We start from the raw sequence: 16,705 nt of genomic DNA, 5'->3' as shown, positions 1-16,705 counted from the left end.
GTTTTTTGAGCTCATGCTGGAGCGAGGCAGCAGAATAGACGGAGACACTAACCACTTGCAGATCCCGGTTGTTTCCCCAATCACGTGCTGTGTTACTCCTTGCTAAGCATATTTAGCTACTGGCACATCACACATACAGCAGCACTGCTGGCAGCGATGCAACACCATGTAAGCTGATATTTACCAGGACAGGAGCCAGGCCACCCTTTCCCTGCTTACCTTTAACCAACACATTATTCCCAAGCCTATTTATTCAGTCAAAACATTGCAAAGACTTTAAAACAAGGCTCTTATAAATATTTGACAAGTGCTCAGGCGCAGTGTCACTTTACCCTGCAAGAAAAAAATGGGCACGCTTTTGTAGCTCATCACCCTACGGTGGTTTAGTGCATAGCTGATCTGTAGTGTACCTTGTGACCCTTGAAGACGCAGAGCTCGGCCGCTTTGTGCATGTGAATAACCTATAAATCGGAGGAATGCAAAAGCAGGAAACAGCCCAGGCTCAAGAATGCAAACTTTGCCCCGCTTGGTAGGAATCAGGTGCTGGCACGTGCACACTCTCCCTGCACGCTCTGGAACAAACCTGCAGACTGGAAGGGAAATTTCATGCCTGAGCTGTCCTCACAAACAAGTCTTCTTAAATGATATATGTCAAAGAAGTGATTACAGCTCTCCATTGTACAGGAAACAACATGTTGTCCTGGGAATAAGACTCCACTGTTGAACCTCCCATGTCTAGACTGTGTTGAAGGATTGTTTGCTTTGATCTTGAGTTTTTACTGGCAATAAATATTATTTCAGCTTCAATCATGAGTGTGTGCTTTCTCCATTTGTGTCTGACCTAGTTAAAATGCTGTATTGATTTTCCGTTTCAGAACTATGGGGTAGAGACGGACAACTTGAAGAATCTGGTTGTGAGGATGAGAGCTGCCACCAACAGTCTGCACATGGCCACGTCTGACCGCAGGAAAAGCCCCGCGTATGATGGGAGCATGTCGCGCAAGCCACCCAACGACTTCCTCACCTCTGTGGTGGAGCTGATTGGCGCTGCCAAGAGCCTCCTGGCTTGGCTCGACAGGTAATAACTTTTTTTTTTTTTAAACCACCAATTACCTGTGCACTCTGAGTCAGACCAGATAACAGAAGGGCTGTCGTAAGACTTCTGCTTAAACTAGCTGCACAAATACAGAGTAACTTTAGTTGTTCTCCTTACTTAGTGTCGAACTTAACAGAATAGTTACATATGACAAAACCTTGAGGAGGAACATGGGACTTATTTAAAATGTTTTTGGCCCTTGATGGACACCTATGGGCTATGAATGGATTGAGTTTGTGACCTCCTCTGTCATAGTGCAGGGTCATATTGTATTATGGAGCACGGGAAATATAACGTCTGGCCATATCAACACTGTATACAGCTTTAGAGCAGAAGTGCAACCCCCTTGTGAGCTTTAAGGCCGGAGCTGACAGAGTCCCCTGTGTTCTCCTGGTGACCTGCTCCACATCACACCATAAAAGCAGAGCATATTAAGCAGGTTGCCAGGATTAAGTGTTAGCTGGCTGAAATTAAGCTTCTCTTTTTGTGGCATGCTCGGCTAAAGAGGGTAAGATGACGTCACGATTTAAATGGTAATTGTGATGTTGAGATGAGAGAGCAGTGTAACAGTGTTTAGAAGTGCTGTGCAAAAATTACATGTTTTGACTTTGAAATTTAGTTTTTAAAGTCATTATGTGCTACTACTGTGTATATTTTTCATCTTAGTTTAGTAATTGTCAATGTTAAAGCAGTTAGATCATTTTCACTGAGATATTTGTGCTGTCGAAAGAAACAAAAGCTCTGATTTAGTGTGTGATGATACATATAAGATATGGGGTACATGGGGTATGATATGGGTTTCGTTTTCTGAACAACTGGATATAATGACCCACACTGACATTTTATTTTTAAAAAATAAATGCATAGAGGGTTGGGGGCTGATGTTTGGGTAGCTATTCTGTAGTACATAAGCATATGTTTTAGATGGAGTCAGGGGGAAAGAGACACAAAAGAAGATAAAATGGCGCCAGAGCGGTGACATTCTTGACTGACAACCAAGTCTTTCTGTGGCCAGTCACCCAAACACAGCAATCAGAGCAAGGTTCACTGAGTCTATTATGAAGTGTAGCGTTAGCAGCTTCGAGCTGATTCCACAGTAAATCACTTGAGACACATCCTGCCTTGCCACTTTATTATGTACATCTATACAGTCTAATGCAATCCAGTGCAACACCTCTGCCACATATTCTTTGTTAATGATGCTTATAATGGCCGGTTTTGTTGAAACTTTCCAAGAGGTGTTAATTCAATTATATCTTTATTACTGAACTCATAGTTAGTGACGGTGTTATACAGGACTGCATTATATTGAAATGTGTTTCCAATGTTTGTCCTCCCTCGGAGACACCTCTCAGTATAATGTAATTAATTTGAACACCAATGCAAACTACAGTCAGTAATAAAAACAGGGTTAAATGAATACCTTTCTGACAGTGTCATTCAAATCTGAACAGTATTGTGTGTGTGAAGGTAGATTTAATGGCTGAGCTGTTGCATTGGATTGCATTAGATTTTAAAGGTGTGTCTAATATATCTGCCGCTGAGTGCAGATCCTGTGTTTCTGTCTCAGGTCATTTTTACTAGACATTTTGGCGGTTAATATCAAACATTTTAATGCGGTCATGCAGCTTGAACGAGTAACCTAAGCTCAACTTGACTCTGCTGTCCATCACTGGTTCCTAATATTCTCCCTTTCCTTCTTTGTCTGTTTGCAGGACACCTCTTACAGGGATCAGTGACTTCACAGCCACCAAGAACAAGATCATTCAGCTGTGCCTGGAGCTCACCACCACAGTTCAACAGGTCTGCACGCTAGTTAGCTCAACAGCACACATGTAGCTATAGCCCCTGGGAAACACACACACACACACACACACACACACACACACACACACACACAATAGGTTTTTCCACTGAGCACATAGCCCGGGGGCACAGACATGCAAGATAAAGTGTAGGAGAGGAGAGTTATGGGAAATGTGGTCTGGCAGCCATGACACAAGCCTGAAGCCAGCAGTCTGAGCACATTATTGCAAATGCTGATGTTTTTCTTGGGATCTTTTCCTCCCCATGCTGGCTAATGAGGAGACCCCCTTTAGTGCAGGGACGTTTAATGGTAACCGTCGCTTTTGTGTTTCCACTTTTATAAAACCCGCTGGCGCTGTTTTAAAAGGCGACTGCCAACATTCCCCAGGCTGCCATACTCCTTCAGCCATGTGGTTCCTGTTTTTACTTCTCCAAGATGCTCGCAGTGGGAGAGCAAACTGTCTGAAAGCGCTTCCTGCGTGTAGGTTTAACGCAGGGGATGAGGAGATGGTCCATCTGACTGCCAGATAGATGGCTAATGCTTAAAACAGAGCATCAGCCTACATTCACTATATTTCACAACTTTCTGAAGAGCATTGCTCTGCCATTGCATCATGATACAATTGGGTGTCTACTTCTGACAGTTTCATGCAACCAGCAAAGATTTGGTCATATGTCTTAAACAAAGGGAGCTGGTGAGTGGCCTGTTCTTCTATCAAAGCCATTAGCCTGTATGCACAATTTGTTCTCCCTAAAGGGTTTGATTTAAGCATGGCCCGGTAAGCGACTCATTTTACACTGCCAGTGAAAGTGGCTGCTGAGACTGCAGGTGTCATTTTTAGAGGGTTATTGCATCAAAATAAATTCCTTTCCCAGAGTGCCTATTTCCTTGCCAGAGTCGGGGATTTCAGCGCCTCTGGTGATTTACTGTGGGTGTCTCGGTCATGGCCATCCAGGAGAAGGGGGGGTATACATTTCCCACACTGCCATGTGAAGTGGGGAGGTTATGGTGTAGAATAAACTCCTGATAGGTGCTGAAAGAGCCTTGTAAGACTGGAGAGTTTAGTTTCCTGCAACAACTGAAGGATGAGAGGTACAGATTGGTCCTCTGTTTTTAATCAGCTCACAGCAATGCATGTAACAGAAACACTCATGAAGAGTCTCACTTCCAACTCATCAAACCATTTAAGTATCTAAGCTGACAGATAGACTCGCTTCCTTTCTCATTTTTATGGACCATTGAGACTCCCTTTGTTATTCATAACATGTAGGCCAGAGTATGAGCCACTGGTTAATAAAAAAGGTTGCACAGGACACTGCTACAGTGATTAGTTTTATGATGGGGGAGGACAGTGTGAGGTTTGCCCGGCTTGTTCATGAACTTCAGCCAAGAATTAGGGCTTTTCAGATCACACAATTTATGTGTTCTGCCTGAATGGAGCCTGTGTGTACACACACAATGGGACATGGCCATAAAACTGTGAACGCATCACCCATCTTGGCTGACCCGTCAGCGTGGAGGTCATTCTCTTTCAAAGAAGACATTTTTCATCAATCCCCCGTCTCTTTTATCTGTGCTTCCCACTCCTGGATTGCTGGCGCAGATATGAAATTAAAGGTCTCTGTTTTTAGCAGAAAAACAGATTTCATCATGCAGGCCAAAGACGAAACAAATTTATCTATCATATATTAATACCTTATGAATAATAGGATGTCAGAAGGTCAGGTCTTTATTTCACTCCTGTGTAAAGGCAGCTACGCTCCGGGTTCCTGCACTGTGCCAGCACTCCTCTCTCTCATCCACTTCATTGCTCGACCATGCAAATCTGCTCCGGTGGCAGATCAAAGGCCCAGAGAGCAGCACACAGAGAGAGTCATCTGATCCACACCGGCTGTGGGATCAAGTCCATAACGTGAGGGATCAGTACACCCAGAGAATTGTCCCTCAGCCTCTCTCAGCGCTTAGTTACGATCTGGCTCCTGTCTACGAGAAAGACTTTGGTTTTGACAAAGATATGGGATTCATTTGGATACCACAGAGCGATCTTAGAGGGATTATGTGCGATATTGTATTCACGTGATTCGATGGTACTCTACTGTGAAACAACAAAAATGTTTCATAAATGTCAGAGCTTGATCGGAGATGTGCCAGGCCTTGTCTCCAGCACATAATGATACTGTTTTGTTTCACGACCTCTAAACATCAAAATATGTATTTTTAGCTCATTCCTCTTGGCTCAGTCAACAGTGTAGTCATCCAAACACGGGCCAGTCTCTAAAAGAAATATGCAGACGCGTGTTTACGCAAGGATAGCCAAATTCTTTTAGAAACCACCATAAGTTCTTGGCTGACTTCAGAAAATACATTGTAGGAAAACACACATTTGGGACCAATATATTTCAAATGAAACCTATTATAATTGTTTTTTCCTACTTAATGTTTATATTGGCTTTTCATTTTTTCCCCTTAAGTAAGGGAGATGAGGCAAAGTCACATGTATATTACTTTTCCAAATTAGCTTAGCCCTTTACGCAGGCACTCAAACACATGTCATATTTAGGGAGCCTAGGAGGAACCCTGCTTTAACGTGAAGCCATCGCTCTCGGCCACAGACAGTCGTGCAAATCCTGTCAATGCAAACAAATTAACAGTATGCCGAGCTATGTGCATGTGAAAACAGATGCTCCCCTTTAGCCCTTTGGAATGTGCAAGCTATGGAAATATGGAAAAACTTGCGCGACCCCCATTCGCTGTCTGCACAATGGATTTACAAAGAGCAACAGAGCTGGCTTTGTACATGGCACATGCCCATGCATGTCGCTAATACTGTGAAGGCCACAGCACCAGTATCCCTTTATGATGCATTGACAACGGCTTGTTGGGACTCCGGAGAAAGAGGAGACTTGTTGAGGTAGATCTGCTGTGCTCTCTAGTTTTGACAGAAGCATCTCACCTGTGTTTTGATAGATGGCTTCCCTTGGGGCATTCCCAACATAGAGACAATTTCATAAACAGGCAGGGGCCCCCCGCATGCACTGTGAACCCCCCCACCCCCCCAACCTTACCAGGGGCCCTTTCACCACTAACAACACAGTTGTCAGGGGAGGCTGTTGCCTCAGCTGTGGCCAGTCCAGCTGCAGTCTATGAGGGCTGTGTTGAGACACTTGGAGGGGACGCTGGTCTCTCAGCTGACTTTGCAGATTTTATCGCCGGTTCCTTCCCCCAAACAACCAAGATCACCGCTACTGTGTCTTATTTGAGTTCAAGAACCCCTGCCATCACTGGCCCACCCACTTTTTTAACTGTGGAAAGCAGTGATGCATTCAAGTGTTTGCAGAAAACCAAAGCTCTTTTTGGATGAGGGCTTTCTGAACATCATTACATGTTTTCGCCAATTGTTTCCCACCATGTCATCTGCACATTTTTGCTGTATGAGTGTTAGTATGGTATTTACGTTCCAATATAGTCCTGAACCACACTGCGCATTATACAATTATAGCTTCCCCAGAATTTAGGCAGAGAGGTAATTTGAGCCTAAAAGCTGTTTATTTGAGGCTGTTCTCCATTTTTCTCAGTTCTATATCTGGAATGCTGATTATATCGTATTTACCCAACCCCTATACTTTTTCTGCTTCTCAAGCCATTGACTAACGTCTTCCTCTTCCCTGTTGTTTACTGCTCACAAGCCTAATCTGTTATCACTGTCTTCTTTGTAACAGGACTGCAGTGTTTATGAGATGGAAGAGAAGATCCTGGAAGTTGTAAGTATACTGTATCTATCCTCTTTGTTTCACCTAATATAAACTAAACGAGACCCTGAAGTTCCCATACGGGGGGAAGAGGTCTGCTAGATCGTTTGGGTATTTGTCTTTTTACAAAGAGATTGTGTGACATGCTCTCGGTAGCAAGGTCCGCTTTGTGGGTGAATGGAGCAGACCCGTCTATAGGATTGCCAGCAGAGGAGGCGGCTCTAATACGCCCCAGCCATCAATCAATGTTTCCTGTTGCTGACACTCTCCAGACCCCTTGGGCTAATACTGGGCTTCCTCTAGCTCTCTGTCTCTCTCTGTCTCTCTCTCTCTCTCTCTCTCTCTCTCTCTCTCTCTCTCTCTCTCTCTCTCTCAGACAACCCAAACGAAGTCAACATTAGAGCCAAGTCCCTCTCTGACCGTTTCTTTGTTGGATGCTCAGCTCCACATAAAGTGTACAGCATGTGTTCAAAACAAAATGCATGTGCCTGAGAGGACACTTCATAGAAAAGACCCCCTCTAATGATGACAAATGACAGTTTTTGTCCTTAAACAAGCAAGGGACAGAGCAAGAGGAAGGCTGGCATGCACAGGACTGATTTCAGTGTTGTGTGTGTGCACTGGTATGTTCAGTTAATAGCACACTAATGGTCCCTTTTAGCCCATTAAGCCTTGCACTGAACATGAGCAGTATACACACACAAAGGCATGTACACAGGGAGTAAGGCCACTAACTGATGAAAGATAAAGTCTATGCGTCATGAGTGTCACGAGTAGCAGTGTAACCTGACTTGTTCCAACTTGTTCAACACACAGTGGTTATTAAATACACCATTAGAGTATTAAGCACAATGCTTATAATCACTGTGAGAAATGTATTAGTCTTTGGCTTCCTATTTTATTTACTAATGAATTTTCTTTTGCCTTTACCTCTTCAGTCAAAGATTTTGAACAACATCTGTGATCAGACTGTGAGAACCACCTCTGACCCCCTGATGAGCCAGTCGGCCTGCTTGGAGGAAGTCCAGCTGACCAATATCAAGCCGGGAGAGGGTCTGGTAAGGAATGCTGGGAGATTTTTTTTTTTACTCTTAAACACAATATCTGCCCCCTGGGACTGCAGGCTAGGAATGCATGCAATGTGTATCAAATTGTGACCCTCACATCTCGGTCATACATGTCTCTCCCTCTGGGAATGTTTTATTTGTACTGAAAATCTTGTGGGTTTTCTTTGTGCCTTAGGGGATGTACATCAAGTCTACCTACGATGGGTTACATGTCATCACGGGAACCACAGAACATGTAAGTTTGACAATATGCTGACCACAAGCATACATTTGCCCCTTCCCACGCTCATGCTAACCAGTAAAATACAGTATTCTCTATAAACAGATTCTTTATATGTATGCAGAATCTGTAGGCAATGGAACAAGATTTTGCTAAGTGTTCTGGTTTCCGTTTAAAGTCCGAGCTATGTTGACTAATCACATTTGAACGCAGGAAAACAGTCTGTGTCGAGAGATGTAAGGCAATGGCCAAAATGCAAACTCAGAACCCATCTGCTATAGTTTCCAACGACAATTTAGCTTTGCATAATTTTTTTTAAAAATATATATGTCTGTTTATAAAGATTAACTGAAATGGTTGGTTCATGGAAAAGGAAATCTTGGTTTGGATATCTGCTGGCTACATTAGATCAGCCTGAAATATTGGCTCTCGCCCCCAGAGGCTTTATTGTTGTCAGATGATAGCCAGTGGGTTCTGAGATCGTAGTGAGAGAGACTGGTTGTAACAGTTGGCCATTTAGATTGCGTTACATCATATGAATGACCCATATGTCCCATATGGCAAACCTGGAAATTCCAATATTACTGCACTTCACACTTCAGAATGAGCTCCTGATATTGGTTGAAAAAACAGCTTGTTCTCCTCCTCCTCCTCCTCCTCCTCCTCCTCCACTGAGAACACACCAACTTATCTGAAGGAGTTAAGAACTGCTTATCTGCAAAGGGAATTGTTTGTGACATTTACCGATTACTGGAGTGCAGAAACAAACAGCTTCCACAAAAAGAAGTCCTACCTTACCACCACACTGAGACAACCAGTCTGTGACTAACACACCAGCATCACTGCCACGGTTAGATCCTCACGCCTCCGGTCCTTAAGTGTGAATCAGGACCTGAATCATCAGCAATAATGACTAGTGAATCCCGTTTGACATCTGTGTGACAGGAAAAACAATTCAACTGATATTCATACACGCCAAAAGTCTTTGTGTTTTCTCACGATTTGAACTCAGAGTGTTTGTTCATCAGATGTTTGCTCTTGAATAGAGATTTTCAAAAGCAGGATGGGCACTAAAGTAGCTCTACTTTCAAAAAGGTTTTGTAGTTAGTTAAAATAGGTGTTAGCCACAAATGCTAATGTTTTATTAAAGGGATAGTTATGATTTTCTTGAAGTGGGGTTGTATGAGGTACTTATCCATAATCAGTGAATACATACAGTAGGTCAGCATGCCCCCAGTTTGGAGAAGCAGGCAGGAGTACTGCCACGGAAACTAAGCAGTGTATTGCCGTGAAGGGGGGCAGCAGCAAAACATATTTTGTCCACCTAAAAAGATCAATATCAGTTTAAGTGCTTACTATATTGAGAATTTTCACAGCTTTACCTTTCCATCAGACAGAGATTTTCAAAAGGGACCTGAAGCCATTATCTTTGCTCTCTTCAAAGCCACCAGACTCCATTGACAAAAACAGTAATTTAATCTTGCAGAACAGGGAAATTACTGGTCTAGCACTGCCTCAATGGATTTGTTCGTGTGTGTCATTGTGTGACTTTGGTGTTTTAAAGGGTTAGTTTGGATTTACCAAAGTCACACAATAACACAAACGAACCAACTGATCGAGAGCCTTAGACAAACAACTCTTGGGTCCTGCGAGGTAAAATTACAGTTGTTTTCAATGGAGTTTGGTGGCTCCGAAGAGAGCATAGATGAATGTCACAGCTTCAGTTCCCTGTCGGAAAGGGATGCCTCAAGACGATAAAGACATGAAAATATTCCGAATAAAGCGTACACTTCAACTGATATTGATTATTTTTAGGTGGCTAATATATGTTTTGCAGCTGCCCCTGTCCAAAGCATTACATTGCTTAGTTTCCTTGGAGGTACTCCAGCCTGCTTCTCCAAACTGGGAGTGTGCCGACTACCATCTACTATAAGTAATACACTGACCGTGGATAACTAGTTGATACAACCCCACTTTTCCTTTAAAGTCATTGATCAGGCTTTGACCTTTTTGCTTTAGTCACCTGCAGACCTGACCAGGAAGATCCATGCTGGTGATGAGGTGATCCAGGTCAACCAGCAGACAGTGGTAGGAACCTTTTTTTAACTGCTGATATCTGCATATTTGACCATACATATTGTTGATTTGAGTACATACTATAAATGTCAATGTAATATTAATGGAGGTTGTCTTTTTTTTGTTTGTTCTCATCCTTTGAATCAGGTTGGCTGGCAGCTGAAAAACCTGGTTGTCAAACTGAGGGAGGACCCCAAAGGTGTTGTTCTACTCCTCAAGAAGAGGCCCACAGGCACAACAGGTTTCACCCCCGCCCCGCTCAAGAACATGCGCTGGAAGCCCCCAGTACCACAGGTACATGCACACACACAGCTCACACACATCCTCCTTTCATTATGGAAGATCAACAAAAGCCTGCACGTCTAGTCATTGTCAACCAATTATCAGCTTTTTAGGGAGCTGGTTTTGAAACGACAAGTTCAGACAAGTGTCACAGAGCCACCCTGAAAGTGCTGCCGGCTGAATTGAATACAGCATTGAGTTTTTCTTCATGCACGACATCAGAAGCAAACAAAGTCCCATGATGTCATTCGGTCTTAAGAGATAAAGCTGCCAGCCAACAGTGTTGGAGTCTGGTTAGATTGTATCTGGTCTATTAGAATGAAATTGGCCAGATGTTGCCATCAAAAGAGGACAATGGGACTTAATGCCTGTTATTTGGGTTCACCCTCTTTTTTTCTTTACAGAGCAAACAGCCTAAATGTGCATTGTTCAAAGAAAGGTCAAGGGTCGCCGATAAATATTGTGCTAATAAGGTTATGTGACTGTAATCCAGTTTGCTGTTCTCCCTCATGTGACCACATTAGGCTTAACTTAGCTTTTAAACACATCTCTGCACCTGAGTCCCCTTTAATAGACAGGGAGACAATATGCTCGTTGTAAACTAAGACTACCAAATTTCAGGCTCTGGTATTGTCTCATCACGCAGAGGCTGTTTTATAGCCTGAGAAGGCAAGATGAGAAGATATCAGATAAGAGTGGGTTTCTCAAAACAACAAAAGAGCCTCTCAACACAAAGGTGGCCAATGTCAACATCATCAGCAGCATCTTGTTTTAACAAGTAGTCAGGGGTATCAGTGTTAGACATCTGAGTTTATCTGAGATAATACGGCTCCAGAGGGCAAAACAAAGACAAATCATACACCCTGATTCAGGGGTGAACGACACTGCCTTTGTGATACTGTATAATTTGTACACATGGGAGCTATTTGCAAAAGGAAAAGGGGAAATGATTCATGAGATCCCAAATCGGATGTTAAGTTTGTCATTAATATATCACGTCTACTACACAGTATCATCAAACATATCATTTAGGTCTGGTGAGAATGGCAGCGAGCAAGAGTCGTACATCTAGTCAAGGGTGCAATGTTGTTGAGTGCTGGGAAACATAACTGTGGTAAATGAGTACAGTTTTAAGTACATGTCTCGCGGGCTATTTTGGACTTCACTTACAATCTTTCCATACCTCAAACAAGAAGGTTTATACTCGGGGAGACACACATAAGCACTTAAATGTCTCACCACTTGTGGTAAACTCCTCCCAGCTGCCAGCAAGTCATATTTAGTCTTTAGCAGCAGAAAGCGATGACTTAATTTGTTGTCAGCAGTAAACCGATATTGATCTCCTGTGCTGTATTTTTTCAGAATAATTCCTCCTTGATCAGAGCCCAGTCTCCTTGCGGCTCAGCTAACGGATCAACCAAAAAGGAGAAGCCGGCTATCCTGGACTTGTACATCCCCCCTCCTCCTCCAATGCCATACACCCCACGGTGAGCTGTCCCTTTATATCTGCCAAGCTTTTTATTTCCTGAAGTTTAGCTTCATTCAACAAGTTCTAAAAGGATAATAATGAGTGTGTCCCGGACTCGTGACCGCCTAACCTCCCTCCCCTCCCCTCCTACTGCACATTCTGTTCTGCATGTCTTCAGCCCACTCTGCTCCCACCAGTCCCACCACAATCCTTATGCAACGACTGTTTCATCTTCCACCTCCAGGAAGTTGACAGAACGTGGTCACATTCACTCAAAAAATGCTAGAGACTGAATTTTAATACAAAGTTTGTAGCTTTGTCCTATTTATTTCATTGGAATTAGAGTTACACAACATTGTTTTCTTACTAATCGTACTAATGTACTGTAAACTGTAGTGGGATGTTGTGTTGTAATAAATAAATGAGCATCTGTTTCTCCACGCAGTGAGGGGAGGACAGACTCCTTCTGCAGCATTAGTAAAAGACCAAAGGGCTCTGAGTCACCCAACTCCTATCTGGACCAGGAGAGCAGAAGACGCTGCACCATCGCAGATTATGACAAGCTTAGCGTGGGCTGTCCCATCGAGGCCAACGTGATACAGCCCAGAATGAGGGAGCACAAGTCCTCGCGTGGTCAGTACTTTATCATTCATCTTGTAAACATTCCACCCACGGTTATAGAAAAAGTATGATCCTAAAACAATGCAACTGATAAATATTAAACTCTTGCCTCTAGGGAAGCCGCGGCCCCTCTCCATGCCAGTGGACACCTGTGTTGGAATTGTAGATCCATATGCTAAGCCCTGGACACAGGGAAGGAAAGGTATGTATACACATGCTTTCACTTCCAGGTTAAACCCCTGTTATTCCAAGATTCACGTTTGAAACTCAGCTGAAGGATTACGTCTGTATGTTTTGACAGGCATACTCATGGTTCATACAAATTTTGAGCACACTGCACTGCACTGCACATCAGCTGTCTCACAAGTGACATTTGAGCACATGAATGTTGTCGAGAGTGAATATTAGAGGAACAATATTAGGGTAGAATCAAGATTATTACGTAACCCCCAATAAAGGTAAATTTGCAACTATTTAAAGACATAAAAAGATCTATATTTTAGCAGTCTTAAGGACCTCCTTGACTATCACTTGCATCAATTATATGATCTCACGAAAGATATTTTTTAAAATATGCTTTAATTATTAAAGCATACATTATTTATGGCTAGCTTTTTCCCATTTTTCAGTCTTTATGATAAGCTAACTGTCTGCTTTCTCCAGCCCCATACTGAATGGACTAGGGCTGCAACTAACAAGTATTTTCAATGTCGATTAATCTGCCCATTATTTTCTTAATTGATCTATCAGTTTTATTTATAAAATATCAGAAAATAGTGAAATATGCCCTGTGTAGTTTCCCAGAGCCCAAGGTGATGTCTTCAAATGTTACATCTGACCAACAAAATCCATAGCTTATTGAGGTTTAAGTAAAGAAAAGCATCAAATTCTCACATTTAAGAAGTATGAAACCAGCAAAAAAAATGACTTCAGTGATTATTCAGGTATCAAAATAGTTGCCAGTTGATTTCTGTGGATTCACCAACAGATTGATCAACTAATTGTTGCAGCTCTAGAATGGACAGACATGCTTTATTCTGAATTATTATTCAAATTGAAGGCAGGAGGTGCTAGAAGCCCTTAATGACTGCTGGTTGTTGTTTTTTACTGATAGGATAAGTCTCAAAAGCTCTGAGATCAACAAATTTACAACTTTTCCTAATATCATGTCATTTTTTGTATGTCAAAAAGATATTGATACTCAGTGCCTCCCTTTTAAAGCGGGATTTATACTTCTGCGTCAAACCAGTGCCATACCTATGGCGTAGGCTCTGCATCGACGTAGAACCTATGCCTACTCTCTGAGTAGAGGAAATCTTTGCTAGTGGCTAGGCTAATTTATACCATGTAAAATTCCATAGGCTTGTGCTAATAACGTTAGCATGTTGTATTTGTTTCGAAAGCGTGTTTAGTATAAGTCAGTTGTTTTGTTTGTGAATCTTGTGAGCTGTAATGGAACCGAAATTTGTAATATTGCCTTTGTTACATGTTGCTGTTGTCCCTGGTTTCATGAGTAGAGGAAATGTCTGCTAGCTGTTAGGCTAATTTATACAGTGTAAAATGCCATTGGCTTGTGCTAATAACATTAGCATGTTGTATTTGTGGGGAAAATGTGTCCAGATAAAGACAAGTGTTTGACTGTGAATCATGCGCGTTATGATGAAGCTGATTTGTGTACTTGTGTTTACAGCACTTCACAGAAACCCTGCTGCTGACTATTGTTTTGGAGATGTAAATGCAGAGTGACACAGATACACTTCCGCACAAGTAACAATGCTCACAACGGCATAGGCCACTTGCGTAGGCTACATCACAGGGTCTGCATATAAGTATAAATCCACCTTAATGCTGTTGATAAGCTGACGTCTCTTTGTCTCTCTGCCTCAGGTGAAGACCTCCTGTACAGATACCTTAGCAATGAGAGGATCCCCACCATCGCAGAGGAGGTGCCCTCAGTGTCTCCGCCCTACAGGCCTGCAGGGGAACGTCACCTCGTCAGAGTGGACCACATCAGGGGCAGCCGCTACTACTCCAACTCAGACCTCCACAACAGCGCCACCATCCCCTACCAGGAGGACATGAAAAAGGCCCCAGTAGGCCCCGTCTCCAAGCGCACAACGGCAGAACGCTCACTACTGGTCAGTTGGATCACGCGGCTTAAGCTATTGACTCACTGATGATGCACTTCCTGTCCGGGGCTTCCTGTTCCTGTCTTTTGTCCTTCCTCAGTGCCTTTGATTTTTAACGTCCAGCTGTGTTTTTTTAGCAGCTTTGGGCTTTCTCACACTCCTCTCTCCCCCCCAGCCTCCATATTTCCCTGGTGTTACTACTACTACCAACTACTACTCCTCAACCCAACTTGCTTTTGTAGTACTCACTACATTACATCATCACCCCTTTAACACTGCCCACAACCCTCCTCGTCTCTGACTACAAGTCCCATCTCTGCCTCAAGAAGACACAGTTTGTTCAGGTTTAGGACACTTTGGCCTTCGTGTGCCGTCTCTGGACTCCTCTGTACATATTAAGCTATGTCATGTTTCAGTTGAAATGCTCTCTGGTACCGTTATTTAATACTTCAGAAAAACTTGCCTGATATCACTTCAGCTATTTGCTTATTTTGATTTCAATTGCATAAATAAGTTATAAAAACACAGCATATTTTGTCAGTGAAACTGTGCTTTTACTCTACATGTTACTTCTTTTCTCTCTCAGATGACACTTTTGTGATCCGTTAGTTACATCACCTTCTACCAAAGGTTGCCTCTTGTAAGCTATGCATAAACTCCGGAGAGATTTTTACAGTCACTTTAGTTGACAATGCTGCATTGGTTGGTAAAAAGGATGTTTATATCTTGTCACTAGCAAATATTTGTGCTGGTTTTACAGCTATGCACTCTATTTCAGTAAAGGTTTGTATCCTGTGTTTCAGTTTACTCTGTAATTACCCACCTAAAGGGCCTATACATGCAGCTGGTTGACAGTAATACATGTTTTTTTTTTTACGCCGGTGTTTAGAACAAATCTTTTAGGACACACTGGTCGAATGGCCTTCTATTAGCTTACAGATCACAAGAGACAGAATGACAGTATTATTTAAGAAAACACAGGGAAGAAGTGTCTGTTGTTGCTTTATCTGCCTTTTGTAAGTTTTGAATAGCGTTTTATTAAAAATTGCAGTTTATGTCAGTGATCTTTTGTATTGTCTTTATTTTACTACTGGTGTTGAATTACTGTTAAGCATGTGGGATTTTATTTTATTCTGAGCTATGCTGTTCTGGTATCAGTTTACAGACCTAAAATGATATATGTTATCTTAGCAATCTGTCAGTAAAGGGCATTTTTAGTCATTATTAACTTACACTGAATACAGGACCAAACTGTTGAGCCCGCTGGCTTTCTAACCTGCTTTGACCTTTGCGGTGAACCCCTCTCCTGCTTTGTAAGCATGCGGGGAAACAAGATAGCTAATGTCAAGCTACCTTTTCTCTGCGTCTCAGATGGTGATGGTTATGCAACAACTTCCCTCTTTGATGAACTTTAAATTCCAGCTGGGCGGCCATATGGTCAAAGCAGGTTTTTTTCCATCAGGGGATCTTATTCCTGCACATATGTTGCCTTTTAAACATTTAAAAGCCAGGTTAGGATTACTCTGCCTGACAGCTTTCCGCCATTTTCATTGATTTGAAGAAGTGTCTGCCCGGGGGAGGATCAGCATCTCTCATCCTGGAACTGAAGATCTGACTGCTGTTGAGAGCGACACGCCGCTCTCACCTCTTTCACCCTCGTTCCCCCTCTTTGCCTGTGTTTTTCTCTGAGCATGAATCTGCCGATGGAGACCTGATGGGGCCCTTTGCTTATCTCTCCTCCACTTTGTCTTCCTCACGTCTCGCTCTGCCCAAGCTTGCCAAGCTATAGTCGCCTGCGGTACTCACTAATTTGCACTTTCTGAAAACCTGTGGTCTGCCTAAATACTACCTGCACTCTGTTTAACCCACTGCTAAGTTTGCTAACCACTAACATGTTTTGCCTGCACATCACAAATGGTCACATGGGAATGATGGGCTGGATTATTGGTAGATTATGCATGTGGAATATTTTTTTGTTGTTGTTAATTGATCATAAATCACAGAGACATGAATGCAGTGAATGTTTAGTCCTCTATTTCTATTTTTTGTTCTTATCCTGGGGAGAACTTCAAGTTTGCCATGACAGAATTAGCAACAAAAAAAAGTTTGTGAGCAAGATTTAAGGCCACATGCTACTAAATATGTTCATAATTTAGCTCTCCGCAACACAAGATGCTGCAGTTTTACAGT

The 16,705-nt window shown here is 42.6% G+C and overlaps 1 protein-coding gene across 2 annotated transcripts in view; it reads left to right on the top strand.

Moving 5' to 3' along the window:
• The window catches only part of LOC125900765 (connector enhancer of kinase suppressor of ras 3-like), a 56,334-nt gene that overhangs the window by 20,795 nt on the left and 18,834 nt on the right, over positions 1–16,705 (top strand). Inside the window, exons 3-13 of one of the 2 annotated variants that reach the window (XM_049595977.1) lie at positions 876–1,078; positions 2,812–2,899; positions 6,623–6,664; positions 7,591–7,710; positions 7,895–7,954; positions 9,959–10,027; positions 10,163–10,309; positions 11,660–11,784; positions 12,211–12,398; positions 12,502–12,588; positions 14,274–14,524. In XM_049595977.1, coding sequence (XP_049451934.1) covers positions 876–1,078; positions 2,812–2,899; positions 6,623–6,664; positions 7,591–7,710; positions 7,895–7,954; positions 9,959–10,027; positions 10,163–10,309; positions 11,660–11,784; positions 12,211–12,398; positions 12,502–12,588; positions 14,274–14,524 — 1,380 coding nt within the window. Of the gene's footprint in view, positions 1–875; positions 1,079–2,811; positions 2,900–6,622; positions 6,665–7,590; positions 7,711–7,894; positions 7,955–9,958; positions 10,028–10,162; positions 10,310–11,659; positions 11,785–12,210; positions 12,399–12,501; positions 12,589–14,273; positions 15,580–16,705 lie in introns of those variants that run through there. The other variant, XM_049595978.1, reaches the window with a different exon arrangement.

This window comes from Epinephelus fuscoguttatus, linkage group LG14, assembly GCF_011397635.1.
Source record: "Epinephelus fuscoguttatus linkage group LG14, E.fuscoguttatus.final_Chr_v1".
Classification (NCBI taxonomy): domain Eukaryota; kingdom Metazoa; phylum Chordata; class Actinopteri; order Perciformes; family Serranidae; genus Epinephelus; species Epinephelus fuscoguttatus.
This window is presented reverse-complemented; position numbering and strand designations above follow the sequence as displayed.